Below are 27797 nucleotides of genomic sequence, written 5' to 3'. Positions count from 1 at the left end.
TAGCATGCAAGGTTTCCCCAAAGGAAAATTCCTCAGGCGGAGAGGCAGAAGGGATGGACTCTTCAGCATCAGAGTCTTCATAAGGGGAGAAAGGAGCCTCTGGAGGGTCCGAATCATCTGAATCATCAGATGAATCATCTGTAGAAAGTGGCTGAGGGGGCTCTGCTCTAGGCCTCTTCTCTGGTGGAGGCTGAGAGGCCCTGTCTGGTTGAGGTTGGGATCCCGGATTAATGAAATGAGATCCTCTGCTAAACTAAGCATTTGAGAACTAGAGCTGGGCCTGTGAGAGGGGGTCTTAGCAGGTACAGTCTTAGTTGCTTTAGCTGCTTTAGCCCTGGCAAAGGCCTTAATTGACATGGTTGCAGGAGGCCTAGCAGCCCCAAGTGCAGGGGTTGAAATATCCAAGGGAATAGTGTCAGATAATTCCTGAGAAACTGCAATAGCAGGTGTGTTTTCTGAAGCCGATTCCATCAGGTTGGAAGAGGCCTCGGTAGAAGGTAAGTTTTCGGCTGAAGGAAGAACCACTTGCTCGGTTTCAGCCGAAACAGAGACACTCGTGGTTGGCTTAACCGCGGTTTCGGCCGAAGCCGCAGGCTGCGAGTGTCGGTCCTTTTCCTTGCGCTTTTTAGACATTTGCGTAGTCGGAGGATCCGACGGCATAATATAAGCAAAATCGGAGCCGAAAAACTCCTCGGCAAATTCAGACCGACGTCTAAGCGTCCGCCGGTTAAAAGAAGCACAGGCTAGACAAGCTGCTACGTCGTGGTCTGGGCCTAAACAGGGTAAGCAGTAAGAGTGGAAATCTTTATGAGGTATTTGTTTCCCACAAGTTAAACAGTTATTCACTATTTCTGACATCGGCTGAGGCAAGAAAGAGTCCCCAACGGGGTACTTAGCTTTTTAGAAGTCTTCGTAGTAGTTTTCGGTAGTAATCTCTGGTTCTGACCGACCGGCACTTGCGAACAGCTTCTGCTTCGGGCGCCACGCGGCAAGAAAGACTGAGGAAAATGGCATCGGCTGATGCCTTTATACCCGAAGAACTGCAGCTATGACGTCGGGTGAAGTGCGACACCAGCCGAGGCCAGACCCAGACTTTGGAAACCGGCCGACCGAAGGGCTGCCCGACGACAGGACAACCCATTTGTAAGGACTGCAGATGCATCCTTGAAGGACATCGGAGCCGACGTCGGAACCAAAGGAGATGGAGTTATCTGAGCAGACTTTTCCACTACTCGAACCCCAATGAACTCTGGCTCCGAACTCATTGGAGTCGGAGGAGGAACATCAAGAGAAGTGAATGGAGCAGATACCTGTTGAGGAGGGCTGCACAACAATTTAGCTAGTGCCTGCGACTTTAGCAACCTACTGACCACTCTCTCCACATCATGATCCGACAGCCTAGAGGATCGAGAGGAGTGAAGGATCGGTGACTACGCTCGCTCTGAAGTAAAGGAGACCGAACAGCCAAATGCACCGACTCTAGGGAAGGGGACCTCAGCCTCTTGTGGCTCCACGATGGCTCCGAAGCCTCTGATGGAGCCAACGGGGAGATGGTCTTGTCGGTGCCAGCCAGAACAGACGTAGAAGTTAAATCCTGAACCGAAGACTGCTCCAAAATTGGAGCCGACGGCTTAGTGGATTTAGGGGATTTCACTGGCTGTGAGCTCTTGGCTGGTGAATCCTGGGGTTTTAAAAGATCCCCAAGAATCAACTTTATTCTTACGCTCCTGCAAGACTATTGGACCAAAGGCATGGCAAATAGAACAAGAGTCCTGCAGGTGCAGAGCGCCTACACAATAGACGCAAGAAGTGTGCCCATCTGTCAGAGACATTTTCTAACAGTATGAGTCACACTTCTTAAACCCAGAAACCTTAGATTCCTTTGACATTCTTTACTGTAGAAATAAACAAATTATTTTTTTTTAGGATGATAACAGGAAAGCCACTAATTTAAATGGCTATCCTATAAGAAAAAAGCAGAAGGAAAGCCTCTAACTTAAAACGGCTAACCTGGAATGAAGGGGGGTGGGGTGGGGGAGAACTCTCTAAGTTAGACAAGTTCTACAAAAGGAGGGATACTATATAATGGACAATTATCTACCACAGAAACAAAACCATCGCTAATAAAGTACTAGAAGAGTTAAATTCTAGTGAAAAATTACACAAAAAATTCTATACAAGCCTGAGCCAAAAAAAACGACACCTCGCAGCTGAAGCGGCAAACGAGATCTAGGTAGCTATCGCTAGGCATTATGGGATAAGGGGTAGCCTCGAGCCAGTAAACAGCTCTCGAGCTACTGAAGATGGCCGAGTCGGAGTCTATCCCAACCAGCAAGAACGAAGGCGAGATAGACAACTTAACATCACTAGTTATTATAAGTCCATGTGTTACATTTATACTAACCAATTAAATGTGGTGTCTTTCCGCTTTTCCCGGTTAGGGGTCGCCACAGCTGAACTCCTGTCCGCTAATGACTGGTAGTTGATTTTTACGTGCCAAGTTACCAGCCCTGACGCACAACCTTCAACGAAGGTACACCCATTCACGCATGTCTCCACGCAGAAGACGCTCTAGCTGAGAATCGAACCGGACAGACTCTTACTTTGAGGCGACAACGAAAAATATTAAAGTAAAAAAATATATATTTACAATGAAAAATTAACAGTGTTATTCTTGAATAACTGATTAAATAATAACATAATGATAAAGTACTTACTAGACTATATTTGGGGTCAAAATAGCCCGGGGTCAAACTGTCCACTAAAAAATCACATATACAATACATAAAAATTTATACATGAAATTGTATAGAAATGCGCTGGGGTCAAACCATCCAAGGGGGGGAGACAGTCTGGGGTCGAAAAGTCCCACTTGCCTCCCAACAGAACACTTCATTCAGAAGAAATATGACTGCTGAAGAACTAAAAACCTAACAAACCTCATGGCAAAAGCCTCTACTCATACTCTGTAGCAAAAAGTTGAAACTCCTTGCATGTCAATATCAGATCTATCCTTAGCCAACCTTGCTTTAAACGCAAACTGAGGAAACATTTATACAAAACCTTGCTCTGCTCGTGCACTAATCCAAGCTTAACCTTTACTCTAAATCTCTACCTACCTTTCTCTTTTCTTACCTAGATACTAACCTCTGGCTTCCACTGTAGTCAGTATTTTATCCCATTAATCTGCTTCCATTCTACAAAATATTTTATGCCTGCTTCTTCTCTTCCATCCACATTTTCTTTTACATCTTTAATAGTTATCTATATCGTAATCCCTGCTTATCTCACAATTTACTATCGTTATCTATATCATAATCCCTGCTCATCTCACAATTTACTATCGTTATCTATATCATAATCCCTGCTCATCTCACAATTTGCTATCGTTATCTACATCATAATCCCTGCTCATCTCACAATTTACTATCGTCCCTCTGCTTATCTCACAATTTACTATCGTTATCTATATCATAATCCCTCTGCTTATCTCACAATTTACTATCGTTATCTATATCATAATCCCTTTGCTTATCTCACAATTTACTATTGTTATCTACATCATAATCCTTGCTCATCTCACAATTTACTATTATCTATATCATAATCCCTCTGCTTATCTCACAATTTACTATCGTTATCTATATCATAATCCCTCTGCTTATCTCACAATTTACTATCACCCAGCACTACTCTCCTCTAATACTTTTACCTCATCTCTTCTCTCTATATACTTATCAGATTATACTTACCAGATTCCTTTTCCATCAACCCCAATTCTCTCCTTCAACTCCATGTTCAATGATGCTCACTGCAACTCCTTTCCTGAAATCTGCTTTGCAATTTTTTTCCCTTATGTTATATTAACGCTTATATTTTTCTTTATGTTGTGAATTTTCTTTTTTACTTGTGTAATTTGCTGTATCTGGATCCTTTGTCCTTGGGCCTCTGCTGAAAATGGGTATTTTTTGACCTAGTCGGATTTTCCTGCTAAACAACTATGAATAAATAAATGTCATTGCTAAAATTAAGTGCAACACTAAAAAGATAAAAACTCTCTCAAAACTGAATAGACAAGTAAAGGGACCAAGTCCATCAAAGCAAATTTGAAGTAAAGACAGCACACCAGACCAAGGGCAAACAAAGCCTTCCTTAGCTATGTCAGACACCTCAAAGGTGAGCACACAACAGTGTGCTGAATGGTTACTGAATGGAGTCACGTTCACGGAATCAGGAAATAAAACAAATCTGGCTGACAAACTACCCAACCCCAAGAAATATCATTGAACATAATCCCAAATATCAGCAAGGAGCAGGTCTTCGATGTGCTCTCCAAAGCCAATAATACAGCTTCAGTGGGCTCCAACAATATCTCAGGATGCCTCCTAAACAGCTTGAAATATGACACATCGGGGCTACTGCAGTCACTGTTCAACCACAACTTCTAAAACAGGCTTCATGTCACAAGAATGGAAGACTGCAACAGTCACCTCTGCACAACAGCAAATTAATCAACAGATCCTGGGAACTGCAGGCTTGCTAGTCTCATATGGAAAGCCATGGAAAAAATTATCATGGAAATGATCGGAAACCTTCAGACACTGAACCCACCCCAGTTCGGTTTTGTCAAAGACAGGTCATGCCTACTTAACCTGATGGACTTTTCGGAAAGTCAGATAATTCACAAGGGTAAAACAATATGTATACCTTACCTTGACCTAACTAAGGCATTTGCTACAGTACCCTACTCTGGCATTGTAAACAAATACACGGAATTATGGATACCCCCCCCCCCCCATGCAACTAAATGGATAGCTAGCTGGCTCACAGACAGGACCCAGGAAGTTAGAATTGGAAAGGTCACTTCCAAAAAGAAGCCAGTCACCAGTGGAGCTCCAAATAGCTCTGTGCTGGTTCTGCCCCTCTTTGGTATCTATTTCTTGGAAGGCAAGGCCAAAGTCAGGGGTCTCTGACTTTCTAAGATTATAGAGGACTATTACTAGAGGACTGCAAGCTAGGAGCAATCACAGAAACCCCACCACGACACTAACATCTTAACGGAAGGGCCAAACACAGATAAAGGACTCATGCCAAAGCCACAGCTTAAAACTCAGACAAGAAAAGCATAATGGTACCTTTTATGAAGGCAACCAACCAACTGACCATATAACACCCCTAAAAGTAGACAGCAGTCAGGGATGTGGGGACTCACTTTCGACCAACATGTGTCGAAGGTAGTAAGAAAACCGTTATTATTACTCAACTTATATGTAAGGGCATGGCATGCAAGTCCAAGGAGCCCACTGTGCCTTCGTACTCACCCCTCAGACTCATCACCGAGTAGAGCAGAATGCCCTTTAGGTATGTACCTGATCAAGCACACGCAACTGAATGTCCACAGAAATTCCTCCCCAACAATACAGGGCATTAACAAAATGCCCTATTTAGATCACTAAAAAAAGCCCTCTCTCTACTCAGTTTCATAAAAACTGCCGATAGGCTATCTACAACCGGTATACAAAGCATCCTTTGATCCCCCTCTGATGAACATTTTGCATAGCTGTAAAATGAACAGATCAGAACTACTAGACTTACGAAATCCAGCTTTGCTTGCGACTTAAATAGGACATGCTGGAGGGACAGGTATTTATCTCAAAGAATTCTCATTCTCTGGAATAGGCTTCCAACACATATGAAGCAGTGCCTTTTCCAAACCCTATTCAAGTGTAACCTAGACCAGTGAATGGGAAATTGCAAAGTCACTCCTGGTCTGACATCCATGTCTCTGGTGGACAGAGGCAGTGGCATAACCAAACATATACCCCTTAAAATAACCTCTAAGATACAGCAACTCATGGGATACATTTGTGTTACAAGGCAAGGCTTATAAAGACTGCAGTGGTCATTAGCCTCATATACACCTATAAACCTATAACAGTGTGGAAGAGGTGAAACTACAAGGTTGACCATCTTGTCTAGTGTTTGGGTGTTAAAGCAGATGCAGCAGAGTGCAACTATAATTAGAGCAGAATACAAAAAAAATACAGAAGGCTTTTTAGTAATTGTTAATTTTGTCCCAGATGTTGCAGATTAAACAGTGTTAACACATCACAAAGCATTTGGGAAGATATGAAAGGTATGAAGGGGGCATGAAGCTTTGTAAAATTTGCTTCTTCTAGCCTCTTAATTGCAGCTCCCAGTTTTAAATAATCTCTGGTAGAATGGTAATGCAGCAAGTAGGCCTGAAGGAGCTTAAAATTGGTACTAGGGCAGGCTGCAGTACAGCAGCAAATAGTGGCCCTGGTGAAAGATGGAGACAACTACTACAAGCACAGGCAACTTAGACTTGCAACACATTTTAAGTCTGCCTAATGTTTTCAGAGTCGTATGTAGGTCTTATATGGTTCTTAAAAGGCTTTAAAGAACTGTCAGTTCACTGCAAGTAGTATTATGCCTCTGGACATTTTAAGAAAGAATGCATAAAGATGTTCCGATTTCTGGAGCTTCTGCAACAAAAACTAATGCTGATTCACGAACAGAACCTAGACTGCAGCACTGCAGACACACAACTACAGTTGTTGTTACTAGTGGTGTCTGTCAGGAATTGGTTTTAGAACCACTCCTCTTTCATATCTACTTCTCAGACATGAAGGCAGATTAAAAAGCCTGGGACTAACTAAGTTTGCCAAAGCTTGCAAATTCATTGTGTATTCACAGAGGGCTTAACTCATGCTAACAAGTGATACTTAACCATGACAACAAACTAAATGCAAAAAATTGTCTTCTGGCAAACCTGGCACTGATGCTTCTAATCATAGGGGACAGCCGCCACCGCAAGACCAAAAAAAAAAAAATTCTTGTCATCAGAGACTTGCGTACCTTCAATGAAACCAAGCTACACTTAGAACACTGCTAGGAAATCGTTTTAGGTACCCAAATTATTCATCAGCAGCACACATTCTAGATCAAAAGATGTCATCTTCCCTCTCTACTCCATTATAAGACCAGCAACAGAATATAATGCCCCCTTTGGTCTGTGCTTGGCCAGGCATAAGACAGCATTTCCTTACCAAACAAAATCAAAGGCGTGTCCTCCTTAGATACCCTAACCCCCTTGTGCTGCTCTCACTTTCTATCTCCCACAGACTGACAGGAAATACTTGCATTTCCTACACAGTCTTGAAAGATCTAGTCATATGCAATCTCCTACACATACATAAAACTAACACCATTCTAAATACCCACTCAGGGAGATCTGAACTTCTAATGAAAACTCAACAGGACCTGTTAGCGGGATAGATCTTTTTCTCTAAGAGTACCCACTTTAATGGAATATACTCCCCTTAGGGTAAAGCACAGCAGCTCATGACCCCTTTTAGCAACTTAAATGACTTTAAGGGGAGACATAAGTACCCCCTAGCCAGACCCATCTCAGTCCCTTTCCTTAAGGCCTAAACTGCGCTGGAGTCTGGTATTAATTCATGTACTGGTAAACTGGTGAGAACATTGGCAATGCTACAAATGGACCACTGGCTCAACAGCCTAGTATTAACCTATTACTTTGAACAGACACATTTCAAATCTGGACTACTCAAACTGCAGCTTTCAACCACATTGGTAAAACCCTAATTTTTTTAGAAAGAGTTTACTGGAAAGGGAGGAGGTTACCATCAAGGTCCAAAGATCCAAAGTTAACTATGTTAGTAGTTAGGTGTACAAGGGCCGTGATCTCTCATGCAAAGGGAAACTTTGCTCTCCCAGATTAAAGTAATGATAAAAAAATGATTAAAAGCACTTTAAAAGCAAGTTTGATATTCATTTGAATTTGTTCTTTTGAAACTCTTCGGGAACCTCTCTCGACAAATAATTTAATATTAACTTCAATTAAATAAAAACAATTGAAATCACAAACCCAGCAAAACCTCACTCGTCAAATTTATTAACTTCAGTTAAATAAAAACAATTAAAATCACAAACCCAGCAAATGAAGTGTCCATCACAGGAAAGTGAAGCACTTGTGAATTAACATAAATGAACTAATACAAAGAATAAAGAGGTAGAGTTTCTGGAAAAAAAATATTTGGAGCCTTTTGCCAACAAGCACCATTCAGTTTAAAGCAAGAAATATCTTGCGATTAAAAGGTCAATTTCACTCTGAAAAATTCATTAAGCCTCAACAACTCTCATACAATGAAATGAACTCAAGGCTTTTTGCACTTGAATTGTCCAGCATGCTTACATTCACTGCTGACGACTCATCAACACTGTAGCATGTTACTTTAAGTAATAACTTAACATACTTCAGCACCTCAAAAGCACAAGTATTGCAGCAATACTGTTGTAATAAAAATGTATGTGCACCCTAACTAAAACAAAGTTTGATGGTCCCCTTTTGGTGCATTTTTTTCCCATAAAAATCAATAAGCAAGAGAACAAAGGTGTTCAATGCATCTCAAAGTACCAAATTTGCCTGCACTTTTTAAACCACTTTTAATTAGACAAAAATTCACAAGGTTGCCATTGAGAACAGTAGCCCTCATTACTGATATTTTAGCATAGACAGACACAGTCACATACTACACTTTCTTATGTATGCTCCCAATGGGTAAAACAGTTTAAAACTGTGACTAGTTGCATCTCACAGTGTAACAGCTGGTCTTTGGGCAGTCCAGAAGAATTACAAACACTTACCTGTGAGCAATCTCATCTGCCACTTTTTCTTCTGAATCTTCTTCTGTGATTGCATACCTTCCCTCAAAATCCATTTCTTCCTGCTTTATATTTGGACCCAGCCTCTCTTTCATGGCCCTTTTCCGCTTAAGATTAGTGTGCCTCTTCTGCATATAATTATCAAGGTCTTTGTCCAATTTAGCAGTCTCCTCAATTTTCTCCATCCGATTTTGCTGGTCTGCCAGCTTCTTTGCCAGCACATAATTGTATGTTTCAGACTGCCTGTGGTTCATGTCAACATTCCCTTCCATGCCTAAGATTCCAAGTTCTGTTGCCACAGAGTCTTGATTTTGTTCTTGCAACACAGATCCCCATATGTTGTTCACCTTTCGACCGCCAGGCACCAATTTCTGGGAGGTGTGGATAGAAGGCACAAGAGGTTTGGGAATAGGGTGGTGGGTACACTTCTGACGTTTTCTCTTCCACAGTGCTCTGTCTTCATTATCAGAATCTGTGTCACTCTCTTCACTTGACACCACCTGTGTAGTACTGCGATATACATTGCTTGAGACAACTGTAGCAGCAGCATCACGGACTTCAAAAGCCTTCAATGCAGAGACTGAATCAGCTGATTTCTGCAATGAAGGAGGCTACAAATTAAGCAAAGCAGACATCAGGAGCTTTTGAAAGGTTACAAAGCAAACTACAGTAATAACTGACAAATGAAACTTACATATAAGCATGCCCACAGGCAATTAAAATTTCTACAGCATGAAGGCAGCATATCCACTACCACTTCAGAAAAGCGGGTTGAGAGAAGAATAAAGGAATGAAAAGTTAGCAACAACTGCATAGATATGGTAACCAGATAAGCCCAAACAGCAACACAACATCTTAGGGTCGACTTGCCATTTGTATTGTAGAACAAAAAAGGAATTTACCAACAGTGAGCACAAGACATCAGAAGTGCACAAGAGCCACAAGCCGCAAAGTACACAAAGATATACAAGGACAAAATCTTGTTTCTCTGCAGGTACTGCACTTAATCTGCAAAGGATACAACCTCAACTGGCAAGCAGAAGCCATGCAAGGAATATAACACCCTAGCAAAGAAGCCACAATAATGCAGTACAAAAATCAACACAGCTATTAACATTAGTCAGTCAGTGATGAAATAAACGACTTGGCCACAGTGTACAGCACTGAAATGTAGTGAGCCACTGAGGGGTTCTCTGAGCACTGTCAGGGCATCAGCAATGAAGGGAGCCAGCAAAAAAAAAAAAAAACTTGTCAGAACCAGCTTTCAGATTTGCAACACTTGCTCTAACTAGCCAAAACAAGTGCTTGTCCAGTCAGCAGTGACTTATGGTCTTGCTGGGATGTAATAGAGAGTTAAACATAAGTCTACAACAGCACAATGATATAAGCAGTTACCTTGCATATTAGAAAAAGTAACAAAAACAGCAGACAGAGGAAACCTATACAAAACAGACAGACAGAGAAAAATAAAAGGTGAGGTTATTTTGGTTTGATAGCAGCAGGATACCACCAACAGGGCAGACGTATTACAGGGCGAAGTCTTAACTGTACTAAGCAAACAGAAGCTTTACCATAATGCAGTATACCTTAAACAGAAGGGGGGGGGGGGGCAAATAGTATGCAAACTTGGTGCTTGGACGGGGGGCAAATAGTATGCAAACTTGGTGCTTGGACCTGCATATCAGGTGGGGGCAATACCAAGGTACAAAGCAGGCTGCACAGACATAATTATGAGCAGTATGTTCCTACAGTGAAGATGTAAATCTCAAGTCTGCCAGAAGCATGTTAACTGAAATCACTTGCGTTTGAAACAATTTAAGTAACATGTTGCTGTTTTTTGGCTGTGGAGGGTATTAGATCTGAAAGGAAATGTGTTTCAAGTTCCACAGAAATTAGAGAGTACTATAAACTACGCACATAAGTGTCACACATACAAAACAGAACTATACTGCACCTTAATGAGGAACTCTTTTTTCAATAATAAATCTTTATTATTTTTCAACTTGTTCATACAAACATTTGAGCGAGAACAGAAAAATAGGTAATTTTAACGAGGAACTCTTGATGCACCTAACAGCCTGTAGAGAAGGGGGGGAGGGGGGATTCTTGCCTCCATATTAAAATCATGGAATAAACTGGATGCCATTTAATGTGCTCACAGCACTAAATGTTACAGTTGAAAAGTACAGTTTTGTACCTACCATAAATGTAGATGTCCGATAGGAATGCATCTGCAGTCCTTACAAATGGGTTGTCCTGTCGTCAGGCAGCCCTTCGGTCGGCCGGATTCCAAAGTCTGGGTCTGGCCTCGGCTGGTGTCGCACTCCACCCGACGTCATAGCTGCAGTTATTCGGGTATAAAGGCATCAGCCGACGCCATTTTCCTCAGTGTTTCTTGCCCCAGATGCCAGGTGCCCTCTAGGAAGGCTAAATTTGGATAAATGCAAATGATTCCAAATAGTAGAGAGCAAACAAAAATAAGCATGTATGTACATGTATATACAAACAAATACACCATAATAGATTCCCCCAGCTAGCTACAAGATGGGCAAATACCCTAGGAGTACCACAGAGGGAAGGAGGGTGGGTAATCCTGACTGCAGATGCATTCCTATCGGACATCTACATTTATGGTAGGTACAAAACTGTACTATGTCCTTCAAGGATGCATCTGCAGTCCTTACAAATGGGTAGAATACCATAGCCAAACTGGGGGAGGAGGAGAAATGAAATTATGGTGTAGTTAAGATCCCTTGCAAAACAGCAGTGGCAAAACCTGCTCGGGATCTAGAGTATAAAGGTAAATTATAATGCTTGGCAAATGTATGCACGGAGCTCCAAGTAGCAGCCTCTAAAATGTCTTTGGTAGCCACTCCTCGAAGAAAAGCTGTGGTAGTGGCTGTAGCCTTTGTAGAGTGAGGCCTGATGTTTTCTGGAGTTTTCTTCCCATGGGAGGAGTAACAAAATCTAATGCAATTTCCTATCCACTTAGAGATTGTCTGTTTTGAAATTGCTTTTCCTTCCATTCCTGTTGCATATGCTACCAGTAGCTGGTCAGTTTTTCTATTGCTCTTGGTCCTGTCCAGGTAGTAGCGTAATTGTCTATGCACATCCAAGGTATGCAGCAGTCTTTCTCCCCTGTTCTGTGGGTTGGGGAAGAATGTAGGAAGGTGGATAGCCTGATTCAAAGATACTTTGGAGACCACCTTAGGCATAAAAGTAGGATTTGTTCTCATGGACACTATCTTGATGGAAGATCAGGAAAGGCTGTACTGCCATTAATGCCTGAAGCTCAGATATCCTTCTTGCTGAAGTGATTGCCAGTAGGAAAGCAGTTTTCCATGATAAGTATTGTAATTCTGCTGTTGCTGCTGGTTCAAATGGAGGGAGTGTCAATTTTTCTAGTACAAAGTTCAAGTCCCATGCTGGCAATGGCGGCTTCCTAGGAGGTTTTACATTTTTAAATTCCTCTCAGAAACTGCCTGAGCAGAGGATGTGAGAAGACTGGAGGATCCAAGTCATATTCTGCTGAAATAGCTGATGCATGAATCTTAATAGAAGAATAGGACAGGCCTTTGTGGAAGAGCTCTGCTAAGTATTCCAGGATGTTGGCTATGTTTACCATTGACACATTCTCTCCTTTGGCATTACTCCAAATGGAATATCTTTTCCATTTTGCTGAATAATTTTTCCTTGTTGAGGGTCTGCGAGACTCCAAGATAATGTCTTTAACCCTTTGGGATAAATTTGGGTTATTTGTTCTTATGCAATGTTCCAGGCAGTTAGCTGCAGTGTTTTCAGGTTTGGATGCAGGGTGTTGTAGTTGTTCTGTGTTAGCAGCAAGGGAACAAGGGGTAGGGGCCATATTTGTTCCCGAGACATGATCCTCAGTAATGGGTACCAATGTTGTCTTGGCCAGTCTGGAGCTATCAGAATGATCCTTGGGCGGTCCTCTTTGATCTTCAATAGCACCTTGTGCATCAAAGGAAGTGGTGGAAATGCATATGCTGTCAGGTTTTTCCAACTGAAAGATAGGGAGTCCACCCTCCAAGCAAGTGGGTGGTACGTCCTTGTGCAGAATTTCTTTAGTTGGTGATTGCGTGGGGATGCAAATAAGTCTATTTGTGGGAGTCCCCATTTTCTTGTAATGGTTTTGAAGATGTCCGGATGCAGCATCCATTCGTGGGCATCCGTGGTAGTCCTGCTTAGTATGTCTGCTAGAATGTTTTCTTTTCCTGGTACAAAAATTGCTTGTAACTGAACGTTGTAACTCAGGGCCACATTCCAGGGGTCCATTGCCATCCGGCATAGAGGGTACGAATGTGTGCCTCCCTGTTTGTTGATGTACCACATAACTGTGGTGTTGTCTGTCCTTATCAACAGTTGACCTGGTCGAAGAAATGGTCTGAATGTCTGAATTGCCAGTTTTACTGCCAGCATTTCCTTGTGATTTATGTGTAGGTGCAGCTGGTCTTGAGTCCATAAGCCCTGTATGCACTTGTCCAGCATGTGGGCCCCCCAACCGAGGTCTGAGGCGTCCGTGGTGATGGTTTGGCTTGGTTGAGTGTTGTGGAAGGGCAATCCTTTGTTTGATTGACAGGCCTGAGCCCACCATTGGAATTCTTGCTTCAGGCATGGAATTATTGGAATTTGGGTTTCTAGGCTGTGCTTGTGCTGAGACCATAAATTCCTTAGGTACCATTGTAACTTTCTCATATGCAGTCTGGCATGTGGAACCAATATTATGCAGGATGCCATGAAACCCAAGGCTTGCAGGACTTTTCTTGCTGTTAGATGGTTCTGCTTTGTTAAAGCCAAGAAGTAAAGAGGAGCTGCCCCTGGTTTTCTACTGTTAGGAATGCCATTTGCTTCGATGTGTCCAGCTCTGCACCCAAGAAGGTTATCCTTTGGGATGGTATCAGCCTTGACTTGTTTATATTGACTGTGTATCCCAGGGCTTGTAGTAGGTAAATGACCCTTTTCAAGTCTTCTGCTAACTTGATTTTGTTGTCCGCTTGTATCAGGCAGTCGTCCAGGTAAGGGTAGATTTGGATTCCCTGGAGCCTGCAATGAGCAATTACTGATGCCAGGCATTTCGTGAACACTCTGGGCGCAGTAGATAAGCCAAAGGGCAATGCTGAGAATTGATAATGCCCTGATCCTGCAAGAAATCTGAGGTATATTCTGCAATTTGGTCGTATGGGGACGTGCAGGTATGCCTCCTTGAGATCTAGAGTTACCAGCCAAGACTCCTTGCCCAGCATGGGAAGAAGCTGCTGTAGGGTTAGCATTTTGAATTTTGGAACAATGAGGAATGTGTTTAAAGCGGACAGGTCGAGAATAGGTCTCCATTTGCTTTCTTTTCTTGGTACCAGGAAGAGTCTGGAGTAAAATCCCTGTCCTTGCTCCATAGATGGTACCTTTTCCACAGCTCTCATTTTTAATAATTGAGTTATTTGTTTTAGAGCTTCTGTCTTTTGATTTGGAGGTAGGTTTGGCATTCCTCTCTTCCCTGGTAGAGTATGGAAGTGAAACCTGTAACCTTGGTCTATTGTCTGCAAAATCCACTTGTCTCTTGTGATGTAATGCCAGTTTACTGAAAATAAATCTAGCTTCCCGCCCAAGGGTGCTTCTAGTTGTTCCCTGGTAGGCGGTGCTAGAGTCAAGTCACTGTGATTGTCCTGTAGTAGTGGTGGTGGCTGTGTCTGTGGCTGTACCTCGCTGGTTGTTACCCTGCCACTGGCGTCCCCTGTAGGCACCCCTGGATTGACTTCGGCCTCTTGAACGCCTATTCCTGCCTCTCTGGGCTCTGGAGGAGTCTGGAAAGGACCAATTCTTGGAGGGCCAATTCCTGCTAAACCTTGGAGGTTGGACCTGTAAGAAATCTTTCACTGTTTGGACAGATTTTGCCTTCTCTTCCATCTTCTTCAGCACCTGTTGTGCAGGAGAGGCAAACAAATTGATCTTGTCCATGGGAGCATCTAGTAATTTTGATTTCACATGGTCTGGTAAGGCCTGCTCTTTTAACCATGCATGCCTTCTGATAACTGTGCCAGTCATGGCTGATCTAAAGGAAGCCTCCAGTGCATCATAGCCGCATTTTAAGGAATGGTTACTGACCTGCTGAATGTTATGTACCATTTCATGAACTGATTTTTTGTCTAATGGTTCATCCGAGGACAGCTTTTTGGTTAACTGGTCTAGCATAAATTCTTGATACTGTATCATGTGGAATTGACAGTTCAATGCTCTAGCTGAAAGAGTAGCAGAAGTGTAAACTTTTTTACCCCATCTCTCTAAGGACCTGGATTCCCTGTCAGAGGGAGGTTTTTGGCAGAGGTAGCTGCTACAGCCTTAGGACCCTGGGAGATAGTCTCGGGATCTGCAATCTGCAAAAGGAGCCTTATACAAATGGTTGTGTGTGTCCGGGACCCTGCAGTACCTATCGAGCTTAGCAGGGGCCGGAGGAAGTGAATCAGGAGCATTACAAGCATCATTAAATGCATCATCTACAACAGAGAGAACTGGAGGAATGGCTAAAGGCCTATGTTGTGGTAAATGTAGAAAGGTTCTAAGCCTCTTCTAGAGTCTGAAAAATCCTGGCCCTGCTACTGAAATTGTTCCCTCATAGCATGTAAGGTTTCCCCAAAGGAAAATTCCTCAGGCGGAGAGGCAGAAGGGATGGACTCTTCAGCATCAGAGTCTTCATAAGGGGAGAAAGAAGCCCCTGGAGGGTTTGTATTATCTGAATCATCAGAGGAATCATCTGTAGAAACTGGCTCAGGGGGCTCTGCTCTAGGCCTCTTCTCTGGAGGTGGGTGAGAGGCCCTGTCTGAGTGAGATTGGGATCCCCGGATTAAAGAAATGAGATCCTCTGCTAGACTAAGCATTTGTGAACTAGAGCTAGGCGTGTGAGAGGGGGTCTTAGCAGGCACAGATTTAGTAGTTTTAGCTACTTTAGCCCTGGCAAAAGCCTTAATGGATATGGATGCAGGTGGCCTAGCAGCTCCACGTGCAGGGGTAGATATATCCAAGGGAATAGTGTCAGATAATTCCTGAGAAACTGCAAGAGCAGGAGGAATATCAGAAACCGATTCCACGAGGTTGGAAGAGGCCTCGGTAGGAGGTAAGTTTTCGGCTGAAGGAAGAACCGCTTGCTCGGTTTCAGCCGAAACAGAGACACTCGCGGTAGGCCTAACCGCGGTTTTGGCCGAAACCGCAGACCGCGAGTGTCGGTCCTTTTCCTAGCGCTTTTTTGTTATTTGCGTAGTCGGAGGATCCGACGGCATAATGTAAGCAAAATCGGAGCCGAAAAAAGTACAGTTTTGTACCTACCATAAATGTAGATGTTCGAGGATTCCCTTGCTGCAGTCCTGACTATTGGGTATAGTCCGCGTCCCAGTCGGCCCGAATACCAGAGTATAAGGCTGACGTCGGTCATGGCGCCTTAGACTGAGGTCAGTACGTCAGGGTACTAATGCGCATGACCGACGTCATTTCCTCAGTCTTTTCTTGCCCCAGATGTCAGAAGACCCAAAAAGACAAGTCCCAAAAACAACCTGCACCAATAAACATGTACAATATATACAGTAATATATATACAAAAATATAAGCATGTAAAGGCACCTACACAACCACCCTGAAACACAGAGGGAAGGAGGGAGGGTAAATTGGACTGCAGCAAGGGAATCCTCGAACATCTACATTTATGGTAGGTACAAAACTGTACTATGTTCTTCGTCTTCCCTTGCTGCAGTCCTGACTAATGGGTAGAATCCCAAAGCAGAGGTAAGGGAGGCTGGCAAATTATAAAGTAGCAGGAGCTGACAACATGCCTTGTAAAACAGCTGTGGCAAAACCAGCTCTAGACTTAGAGTATATAGGCAGGTGATAATGCCTAGAGAAAGTATGCACTGAACTCCAAGTAGCTGCTTCCAGAATATCCTTAGTTGCCACCCCTTAGAAATGCTGTTGAAGTGGCAGTAGCCCTAGTGGAATGAGGCCTAATCCCAGCTGGAACCTCTTTGCCATGATGGGAATAACAAAATGCAATGCAAAAGCCAATCCACCTAGAAATAGTTTGTTTTGACACAGGTTTGCCCTGTGAACTTAAAGCAAAAGAAACAAGTAACTGCTGAGACTGCCTAAAATCTTTAGTCCTGCTCAAATAATAACGCAATTGCCTGTGTACATCTAAAGTGTGCAAAATCTTTTCCCCTTTATTTTGAGGATCTGCAAAAAACGTAGGCAAATGAATAGTTTGGTTTAAAGCCACACTAGAAACCACCTTAGGCATAAAGGAAGGATTAGTACGTAATGATACCCTGTCCTTATGGAAAATCAAAGAGGGCTCTACTGCCATAAGGGCCTGCAACTCAGACACCCTTCTTGCAGAAGTAATAGCCAACAGAAAAGCCGTCTTCCATGACAAATATTTCAATTCAGCAGTAGCTGCCGCTCAAAAGGTTGTAGAGTAAGTTTTCCAACACAAAATTGAGATCCCAAGCAGGAGTAGGAGCTCTACGGGGGGTCTTATATTCTTTGCCCTCTAAGAAACTGCTTGAACAAAGGATGCGAAAACAAAGGTGGGTCACAATCATAATGAGCTGAAATTGCTGCAGCATGAATCTTTATGGAAGAGAAAGACAAACCTTTGTCCAATAACTCAGTAAGATATTGAAGAGCCACACTCAAATTAGGCTCTGAAATCTCCAAATTCTTTGCTGTACACCAAAATAAAAATCTCTTCCATTTTTCTGCCTACACTCTCCTAGTACTAGGCCTTCTAGCTTCCATAATCACATTTAAAACTTGTTGAGGAAGCTGAGACCTTCCATGTTTCAACACAGAATATGCCAAGCTGTGAGATGGAGATTGAAGCTTGACATTGAGCAGATGACCGTCCTTCTGAGATAACAGATGAGGAATCAGAGGTAAAGGCCATGGAGGCTTCTTTACAAGACTCCTTAGAAGTGGGTACCAGTGTTGCCGAGGCCAATCTGGAGCTATCAAAATCATCCTTGGCCGGTCCTGTCTGATCTTTAGTAATACCTTTGGAAGAAGAGGCAGAGGTGGAAAGGCATAGACATGAAGGTTTTTCCAACTGAAAGACAGAGCATCCACTTTCCAAGCTGTGTGATGAAACCCCTTTGTGCAATACTTTGGCAGCTGGTGGTTTAGTGGAGAAGCGAACAGATCTATGTCTGGAGTTCCCCATGACACTGTCAATTTCTGAAATACATGAAGATCCAGTTTCCACTCGTGGGGATCCATGATTTGTCTGCTTAATACATCTGCTAGGGAGTTCTGTGCTCCTGGCAGAAACCTTGCCTGAAGAGTCAGTTGCAGGCTTAACGCAGTCTCCCATAAAATCATTGCTTGCCTGCATAGAGGATAAGAATGTGTTCCCCTTGCTTGTTGATGTACCACATGACAGTTGTGTTGTCTGTCAGAATCAACACCTGCCCTGGAAGAAGTAACTCCTTGAACGCCATCAATGCAAACTGGACTGCTAACATCTCCTTCATGTTGATATGTAGATGCTGTAGTCTGGCAGGCCACTTGTCTTGTATCCACTTTCCATTTAGATGAGCTCCCCAAGCAGTGTCCGAGGCATCTGTCGTTAAAATCTGACTAGCCTCTGGCCGGGTCACAGAGAGTCCCTTGTTTAGGTGACATTCTTGAGCCCACCACAAGAATTCCTTTTGAAGGCAAGGTATTATTTGAATGACAGTGTCCAAATCTTGGCAGTGCTGTGTCCATACATTTTTGAGATACCATTGCAGCTTCCTCATATGCAGTTTGGCATTGGGAAGCACCAGAATACAAGATGCCATGAACCCTAATGCTTGAAGGACTGTCCTTGCAGTCAGCACGGACTTTTTTTATTTTTTTTTAGGGGGTTAGTTGGAAAGGAAGGGGAAAAGAAAAAAAAAAAAAAAAAAAAAAAAAAAAAAAAGGGGGGGGGGGGGGGGGGGGGGGGGGCTCTTTTTGTTTTGTTCCCGTTTTTGGGCCATCCTGGGGCCCTTTGCCTGTATTTCCCCAAAAATTCTTTCCCCCAAAAACCCAAAAGGGGGGAAAGCCAAAACCCCCCCCCTTTTTTTTTCTTGGAAAGGGGGGGGTACTAGAAATGGAAAATTTTAATTTTTTCAGGTTTGGATGCAGGGTGTTGTAGTTGTTCTGTGTTAGCAGCAAGGGAACAAGGGGTAGGGGCCATATTTGTTCCCGAGACATGATCCTCAGTAATGGGTACCAATGTTGTCTTGGCCAGTCTGGAGCTATCAGAATGATCCTTGACGGTCCTCTTTGATCTTCAATAGCACCTTGTGCATCAAAGGAAGTGGTGGAAATGCATATGCTGTCAGGTTTTTCCAACTGAAAGATAGGGAGTCCACCCTCCAAGCAAGTGGGTGGTACGTCCTTGTGCAGAATTTCTTTAGTTGGTGATTGCGTGGGGATGCAAATAAGTCTATTTGTGGGAGTCCCCATTTTCTTGTAATGGTTTTGAAGATGTCCGGATGCAGCATCCATTCGTGGGCATCCGTGGTAGTCCTGCTTAGTAGGTCTGCTAGAATGTTTTCTTTTCCTGGTACAAAAATTGCTTGTAACTGAACGTTGTAACTCAGGGCCACATTCCAGGGGTCCATTGCCATCCGGCATAGAGGGCAGAATGTGTGCCTCCCTGTTTGTTGATGTACCACATAACTGTGGTGTTGTCTGTCCTTATCAACAGTTGACCTGGTCGAAGAAATGGTCTGAATGTCTGAATTGCCAGTTTTACTGCCAGCATTTCCTTGTGATTTCTGTGTAGGTGCAGCTGGTCTTGAGTCCATAAGCCCTGTATGCACTTGTCCAGCATGTGGGCCCCCGGACCGAGGTCTGAGGCGTCCGTGGTGATGGTTTGGCTTGGTTGAGTGTTGTGGAAGGGCAATCCTTTGTTTGATTGACAGGCCTGAGCCCACCATTGGAATTCTTGCTTCAGGCATGGAATTATTGGAATTTGGGTTTCTAGGCTGTGCTTGTGCTGAGACCATAAATTCCTTAGGTACCATTGTAACTTTCTCATATGCAGTCTGGCATGTGGAACCAATATTATGCAGGATGCCATGAAACCCAAGGCTTGCAGGACTTTTCTTGCTGTTAGATGGTTCTGCTTTGTTAAAGCCAAGAAGTAAAGAGGAGCTGCTCCTGTTTCTTTTTCTACTGTTAGGAATGCCATTTGCTTTGATGTGTCCAGCTCTGCACCCAAGAAGGTTATCCTTCGGGATGGTATCAGCCTTGACTTGTTTATATTGACTGTGTATCCCAGGGCTTGTAGTAGGTAAATGACCCTTTTCAAGTCTTCTGCTAACTTGATTTTGTTGTCCGCTTGTATCAGGCAGTCGCCCAGGTAAGGGTAGATTTGGATTCCCTGGAGCCTGCAATGAGCAATTACTGATGCCAGGCATTTCGTGAACACTCTGGGCGCAGTAGATAAGCCAAAGGGCAATGCTGAGAATTGATAATGCCCTGATCCTGCAAGAAATCTGAGGTATATTCTGCAATTTGGTCGTATGGGGACGTGCAGGTATGCCTCCTTGAGATCTAGAGTTACCAGCCAAGACTCCTTGCCCAGCATGGGAAGAAGCTGCTGTAGGGTTAGCATTTTGAATTTTGGAACAATGAGGAATGTGTTTAAAGCGGACAGGTCGAGAATAGGTCTCCATTTGCTTTCTTTTCTTGGTACCAGGAAGAGTCTGGAGTAAAATCCCTGTCCTTGCTCCATAGATGGTACCTTTTCCACAGCTCTCATTTTAATAATTGAGTTATTTGTTTTAGAGCTTCTGTCTTTTGATTTGGAGGTAGGTTTGGCATTCCTCTCTTCCCTGGTAGAGTATGGAAGTGAAACCTGTAACCTTGGTCTATTGTCTGCAAAATCCACTTGTCTCTTGTGATGTAATGCCAGTTTACTGAAAATAAATCTAGCTTCCCGCCCAAGGGTGCTTCTAGTTGTTCCCTGGTAGGCGGTGCTAGAGTCAAGTCACTGTGATTGTCCTGTAGTAGTGGTGGTGGCTGTGTCTGTGGCTGCACCTGCAGCTGGTTGTTACCCTGCCACTGGCGTCCCTGTAGGCACCCCTGGATTGACTTCGCCTCTTGAACGCCTATTCCTGCCTCTCTGGGCTCTGGAGGAGTCTGGAAAGGACCAATTCTTGGAGGGCCAATTCCTGCTAAACCTTGGAGGTTGGACCTGTAAGAAATCTTTCACTGTTTGGACAGATTTTGCCTTCTCTTCCATCTTCTTCAGCACCTGTTGTGCAGGAGAGCCAAACAAATTGATCTTGTCCATGGGAGCATCTAGTAATTTTGATTTCACATGGTCTGGTAAGGCCTGCTCTTTTAACCATGCATGCCTTCTGATAACTGTGCCAGTCATGGCTGATCTAAAGGAAGCTCCAGTGCATCATAGCCGCATTTTTAAAGAATGGTTACTGACCTGCTGAATGTTATGTACCATTTCCTGAACAGATTTTTTGTCTAATGGTTCATCCGAGGACAGATTTTTGGTTAACTGGTCTAGCATAAATTCTTGATACTGTATCATGTGGAATTGACAGTTCAATGCTCTAGCTGAAAGAGTAGCAGAAGTGTAAACTTTTTTACCCCATCTCTCTAAGGACCTGGATTCCCTGTCAGAGGGGAGGGGGTTTTTGGCAGAGGTAGCTGCTACAGCCTTAGGACCCTTGGAGATAGTCTCGGGATCTGCAATCTGCAAAAGGAGCCTTATACAAATGGTTGTGTGTGTCCGGGACCCTGCAGTACCTATCGAGCTTAGCAGGGGCCGGAGGAAGTGAATCAGGAGCAGTACAAGCATCATTAAATGCATCATCTACAACAGAGAGAACTGGAGGAATGGCTAAAGGCCTATGTTGTGGTAAATGTAGAAAGGTTCTAAGCCTCTTCTAGAGTCTGAAAAATCCTGGCCCTGCCACTGAAATTGTTCCCTCATAGCATGTAAGGTTTCCCCAAAGGAAAATTCCTCAGGCGGAGAGGCAGAAGGGATGGACTCTTCAGCATCAGAGTCTTCATAAGGGGAGAAAGAAGCCCCTGGAGGGTTTGTATTATCTGAATCATCAGAGGAATCATCTGTAGAAACTGGCTCAGGGGGCTCTGCTCTAGGCCTCTTCTCTGGAGGTGGGTGAGAGGCCCTGTCTGAGTGAGATTGGGATCCCCGGATTAAAGAAATGAGATCCTCTGCTAGACTAAGCATTTGTGAACTAGAGCTAGGCGTGTGAGAGGGGGGTCTTAGCAGGCACAGATTTAGTAGTTTTAGCTACTTTAGCCCTGGCAAAAGCCTTAATGGATATGGATGCAGGTGGCCTAGCAGCTCCACGTGCAGGGGTAGATATATCCAAGGGAATAGTGTCAGATAATTCCTGAGAAACTGCAAGAGCAGGAGGAATATCAGAAACCGATTCCACGAGGTTGGAAGAGGCCTCGGTAGGAGGTAAGTTTTCGGCTGAAGGAAGAACCGCTTGCTCGGTTTCAGCCGAAACAGAGACACTCGCGGTAGGCCTAACCGCGGTTTTGGCCGAAACCGCAGACCGCGAGTGTCGGTCCTTTTCCTAGCGCTTTTTTGTTATTTGCGTAGTCGGAGGATCCGACGGCATAATGTAAGCAAAATCGGAGCCGAAAAACTCCTCAGCATATTCCGACCGACGTCTAAGCGTCCGTCGATTAAAAGAAGCACAGGCTAGACAAGCTGCTACGTCGTGGTCTGGGCCTAAACAAGGTAAGCAGTAAGAGTGGAAATCTTTATGAGGTATTTGTTTCCCACAAGTTAAACAATTATTCACTTTTCCTGACATCGGCTGAGGCAAGAAAGAGTCCCCAACGGGGTACTTAGCTTTTTAGAAGTCTTCGGTAGTAGTAGACGTATTCGATAGTAGTAATCTCTGGTTCTGACCGACCGGCACTTGCGAACAGCTTCTGCTTCGGGCGCCACGCGGCAAGAAAGACTGAGGAAAATGGCGTTGGCTGATGCCTTTATACCCGAATAACTGCAGCTATGACGTCGGGTGGAGTGCGACACCAGCCGAGGCCAGACCCAGACTTTGGAATCCGGCCGACCGAAGGGCTGCCTGACGACAGGACAACCCATTTGTAAGGACTGCAGATGCATCCTTGAAGGACATCATAACCACACTCTGACGTAACACACAACTGTACTGAAAGGCAAGCCTGAGAAAAAAGAAAAACATAGGAAATAAATGAAACTAAATCTAAGATGGAAAAAAAAAAAAAAAAAGAGTATCAATACAGACATGCAAAGTCATAAACAAAATGAAACTTAGAATTATTTAAAAAGGGTATAACAGAATTTTTAAGGACAACAAAATACATGCCAAAAAAATAATGTCTGCCCAAAAGAAAGGATTCGTTTAAGTCACAATTTAAATGCAACTATTGTAAGGTACAGGCCGTAAAGAAAAAAGCTGCATACGCCGCATAATACTAAAGTTCTGAGCTCCAGCAGAAGTGACCAGCTTTCAGCCACAGACTGCCACAAGCATTAGGACTGCTCGCAAAGGGAACTTTCCCAATCTGCTATCCCTCTCATCGCATAATACATTTCTTCTTGCTTCTCCACTTCTGGATTAATAGAAAGAAAATGAAGAAAGTAAAGCAGGGAGATGGAAGCTAGACGGCTTCACAGCAGGACATCGAGTCACATATCTTCAGATCTAGCATTACGTTAAGTAACCACAATGCAAATGGAATCATACAACTGCAGCTATGGGAATTGGCACGACAAGAGTCCTCAGCTCAAACCTCTAAGTGACTGCTCCAAGGAAATGCGAGCTTAAGTCACTTCAGTCCTAAAGACAAACCTAGAGGTTACATTCAAGGACTAATGCTTTACAAAAGTGCTCAGGGAAGAATGCGTCTGCCACAGATATATTCACAGAAAAAAATCACCAACAGGAATTGCCTTTGTAATAATCATAAAGGGCTCATCACAAATCAGTCATAAAATAAAACAATGTACCTAGACAGCAGCACTGCCTGGAATTTGTTTGTACTTGCAACCTCTACTGCAGGACTAAAATAAACTGGTCATCTTTTTGTAGGGACCCCATTTTTATTTATTTATTTATTTTTTTTTTTATAACACTAGCTGACCATGCACATCCATACATTGAGGGAAATTATCTCCTTGATAACAGAACTGAGGAAAAAAAACAGTCTAGCAAGTGAGCTACCTAGATCAGACTACATTCTGTCTGAACAGTGGACTTGAAAATGAGGTGTCCCTGCATTCCCTCATACAGCACTGCTTTGGAAAATCTCTATGTCACTTCATTAGAGCAAAAAATCAGACTGTTTAAGACAGTCGTGACTGAGGGAAGTTTCTCCTTTGCTAAATGCTATGTGACAGAATGGTATAGGCATAGCTCTCGACCTTCCAACTCCAAAAATTAGGAATACTAGCCCTCCTAATGGGGAACAAATTGGCAAAATGTGGAACACATACTAATGGGCTTACTAACATCTTCAACTAGGAAGGTCTTAGGATGGTTAAAATATGCTGGTTTTACTTATAAAGAAAATATTTTAATAAATCAATATGATTAATTTCTATTTATCATGGATTTCACTTAAAAAAAATTCCTAACACTGAATGTGTGACAGTCTTTCAAAGTGGAATTTCGAGAACATAACCTTTAAGACTCCAAATGAGGTACATTCCTCGTAATGAGGTATGCTTGAGAGGTATGGTGTAGCGGTGCTTGTTCTCCACATGGGGAGTGCAAGGGGAGACCCCCCCCCCATAAAAATAAACTGCTTTTAATATGCGCCATTAGAATGAATGCTGCCATGTTTAAGGTCAGTTCTGATTTACTCAAAACAACTTCCAAGCAAGCAAGTTCCACCCGAGCACAATGGAAGCAGAAAAATGGACTGATGCACAAGGGCACCCATTCTTGAGAGATAAGATATGGAGGGTTAAAAGAAAAAGCTTGTAAACTCTAACTTTTGGCAGAGATAATAGTCACTACAAACAAGGTTTCTCAAATAAAAAGTACAGTTGTGTAAGCAAACTTACCATAACAGTAGATATTTGAAAGATCACTGCTGCAGTAGCCTTGGCTATATGGGTTACATCTTGCCAAGGATATAACAGCTGGCCAGCTTCCAAAGCTTCAGGGCACCTTCCAAGCACCAAGTAGTCAGGCAGCTCTAGCTGAGCTGACTGAAAGACAAGTTTGGGCTCCATGCCCTTTAGAGCTTTCCTGCCAAGAGAGAGGAAAGCTCAGCCATGAATGGACAATGCTAGGAACAACAAAGAAAATAAATGTCCACACCTAGCATAAAAAAAATCCAAAAAAACAAGAGGGATAGAGGGAGGAAGTAGTTACTGCAGCGTCACTCAAACCTCTACTCTTAGGTTAATTTTACTGAAACTGGGTAAAGATTAAAAGTGATACAGGTAAGGCATGTTGGCAAAAGAACTTGACTAAATTGACCATTTAGGCACTGGAGAACTTGTCTCTTTCGGCTTTTCCCGGTTAGGGGTCGCCACAGCAGAGCTCCGGTCCGCTTCTGATTGGCAGCAGATTTTTTCAGTGCCAAGGTGCCAGCCCAACCTTCAAAGAAGGCACACCCCTTCACGCACCTACCCTTCTAGCCGAAATGACAGCCAGGAGAAAAGCAGTCTTCTAAGACAGATATTTTAGTTCTGCTGAACCAGCAGGCTCGAAGGGTAGTACACTTAGTTTTTCCAAAACATAATGCAGGTCCCAGGCTGGAGTGGGTGCCCTTCTCGGAAGCCTGATATTAGAGGCCCCTCTGAGGAATTGTTTAATCAAAGGATGGAAAACAGGGGCTGTTCTGTTTCAAAATGAGCAAAAATGGCTGATGCGTGGATTTTAATAGAGGAGAAGGAGAGGTCACTATTAAAGTAGCTCCACTAGGTAGTCCAGGATAAGAGTGAAGGAAGGTTGTGAGGTATTGCCCCCTCTGGACTGGCTCCAGGAGCAGAATCTTTTCCATTTTCCACCATAAGATTTTCTGGTGCTGTGCCTTCTGGCCGCTGATGTGTAGGATCTGTTTGGTTAACGGGGGTCCCTTACTTGCCTTTACAGTATTAGCCATGCTGATAGTTGGACAGTCTGCAAGTCTGACTGCAGCACCCCCCTCCCCCCGGGTTAAGAGTTCTGAGATCAAGGGGAGATGCCTGGGAGGCTGTAAGGTCAGGCTGAGCAGTAAAAGGGCACCAATGTTGTCTGGACCAATCTGGAGTAATGAAGATGGCCTTTGGTCTCTCCTCCCTTATTTTGATCAGTACCTTGGGGGGTAAGAGGCAGAGGAGGGAATGTGCACACAAAGATGGTGTTCCAGGGGAAGGTCAAGGCATCCACCTTCCATGCTAGGTGGTGATACTCCCTGGTACAGAATTTTTTCAGCTGATGGTTGGGATGCGAAGCAAAAAAATCCACCTCTGGAGTGTCCCACACCGGAGTGATTTGTAAAAAGATTTCTCTGTGGAGCTGCTATTCGTGGAGGTCCAGTAAGTTTCTGCTGAAGTGGTCTGCCAGGGTGTTGCTGATCCCAGGTAGGTATTGTGCTATCAGGTGCAGTCCCATGGAAGAGGCTGCCAGCCAGAGGTTCATGGCTAGCCTGCACAGAGGATAAGACTGGGTCCCTCCCTGTTTGTTGATGTACCACATTACTGTGGTGTCTGTTTTGATCAGGAGAACCCCTGGCTTGAGATGAGGTTTGAAGGATGTCAGAGCCTTTTGTACTGTCATCATTTCCTTCAGGTTAATGTGTGAGGGAAGGTGCTGGGCATCCCAAAGACCTTGGGTGCACCTGCCTTGTAGGTGAGCACCCCAAGCTATGTCTGAGGAGTCTGTGGTAATGGTCTGCCCGGTTGGGCAGAGGGTGAAGGGAAGACCCTTGTTCTGGGCGCAGGCTCCTGCCCAGCAGAGAAACTTGGCCCTTATGCAGGAGATCAAAGGTAGAGCGGTCTCTAGAGGCTGAGTGTGCTGACACCAAACGTTCATTTAGGTACCACTGAATTTCTCATATAAAGTCTGGCCAGAGGAATTAGAAGGATGCAAGATGCCATGTACCCCAAGGCTTGCAGGAACTTCCTCGCAGTGAGGTGACTTCTGGAAGCCAGCTGGGTAAAATAGAGAGGCAGGAAGCTTTGTTTTACTGGGGATAGGAAGGTCATTTGGGATGCTGTGTCCAGCAGAGCCCCCAAAAAAATGATCCTCCTGTAGGGTGTTTTCCTTGAATTCCTCTCTATGATGGTGTAACCCTGAGGAGGTTAGGAGGGTTTTTGACAAAGAGAAGGTCTTTGAGGAGCTTTTCTTTGCAATCTGCTTGAATGAAGCAGTCGTCCAGATAAGGGTAAATTCGTCTATTTTTTTGTCTGCGAAAAACTGCGACCGGGGCTAAGCATTTGTTGAATACCCTGTGAGCAGTAGATAAGACAAAGGGTAGCGCAGAGAACTGAAAATGTTGTGGGCCTGCTCTGAAGCGAAGGAATTTCCTGCAGGATTCCCTTATGGGGATGTGGAGGTAGGCATCTTTTAGATCTGGGGTAAAAAAAAAAAAACAAATTAATCTCCGTGGTATCCCCGAAGTCTCAAAATAACCCACTAAACAATTATAGTGGGTCCAAAAACAAAACCCTGTAAGAAACTTCTTTGTGTAGAAGACTTTCAGTCCCTATATCTTTAGTTATTCACCATACATTAAATCAGATCAGACAACTGAAGTAATGAACTGAAAATAATCAAGTCAAAAAGAATAAAAAAATATATAATTGTGCAGAATTACTAAGTATTCAAAAGTAATCCAAGCAAGGTAGACAGTCTGTTTCCAGTCGAAAATCCTTTAAGTACACAGACAAGCAATCCAAGTAAAACAAAAATAGAGTAATAGTTTCCCTCACAAGCTTTCTTATACTTTTCATCAAGCAAGGGAGTGGTTTACTGTGCTGTAAAACAATGTTACTGGTACACATGTTAAATTCACATCCCTTCCCTCATCAGTGTGATATTCGAGCTGATCCTGCCCTACTTAGTAGCTGTCATAAC

The 27797-nt window shown here is 43.6% G+C and overlaps 1 protein-coding gene across 1 annotated transcript in view; it reads right to left on the bottom strand.

Moving 5' to 3' along the window:
* The window catches only part of PHAX (phosphorylated adaptor for RNA export), a gene marked incomplete at its 3' end in the record, with an annotated part of 485618 nt that overhangs the window by 262096 nt on the left and 195725 nt on the right, over nucleotides 1–27797 (bottom strand). The window contains 1 exon segment of the mRNA XM_044060783.1: nucleotides 8692–9320. Coding sequence (XP_043916718.1) covers nucleotides 8692–9320 — 629 coding nt within the window.

This window comes from Protopterus annectens, chromosome 2.part0, assembly GCF_019279795.1.
Source record: "Protopterus annectens isolate FY-2018-M chromosome 2.part0, PAN1.0, whole genome shotgun sequence".
Taxonomy (NCBI): Eukaryota; Metazoa; Chordata; order Ceratodontiformes; family Protopteridae; genus Protopterus; species Protopterus annectens.
Note: the sequence above shows the minus strand (reverse complement) of the source record. Positions and strands in the feature narration are given on the sequence as shown.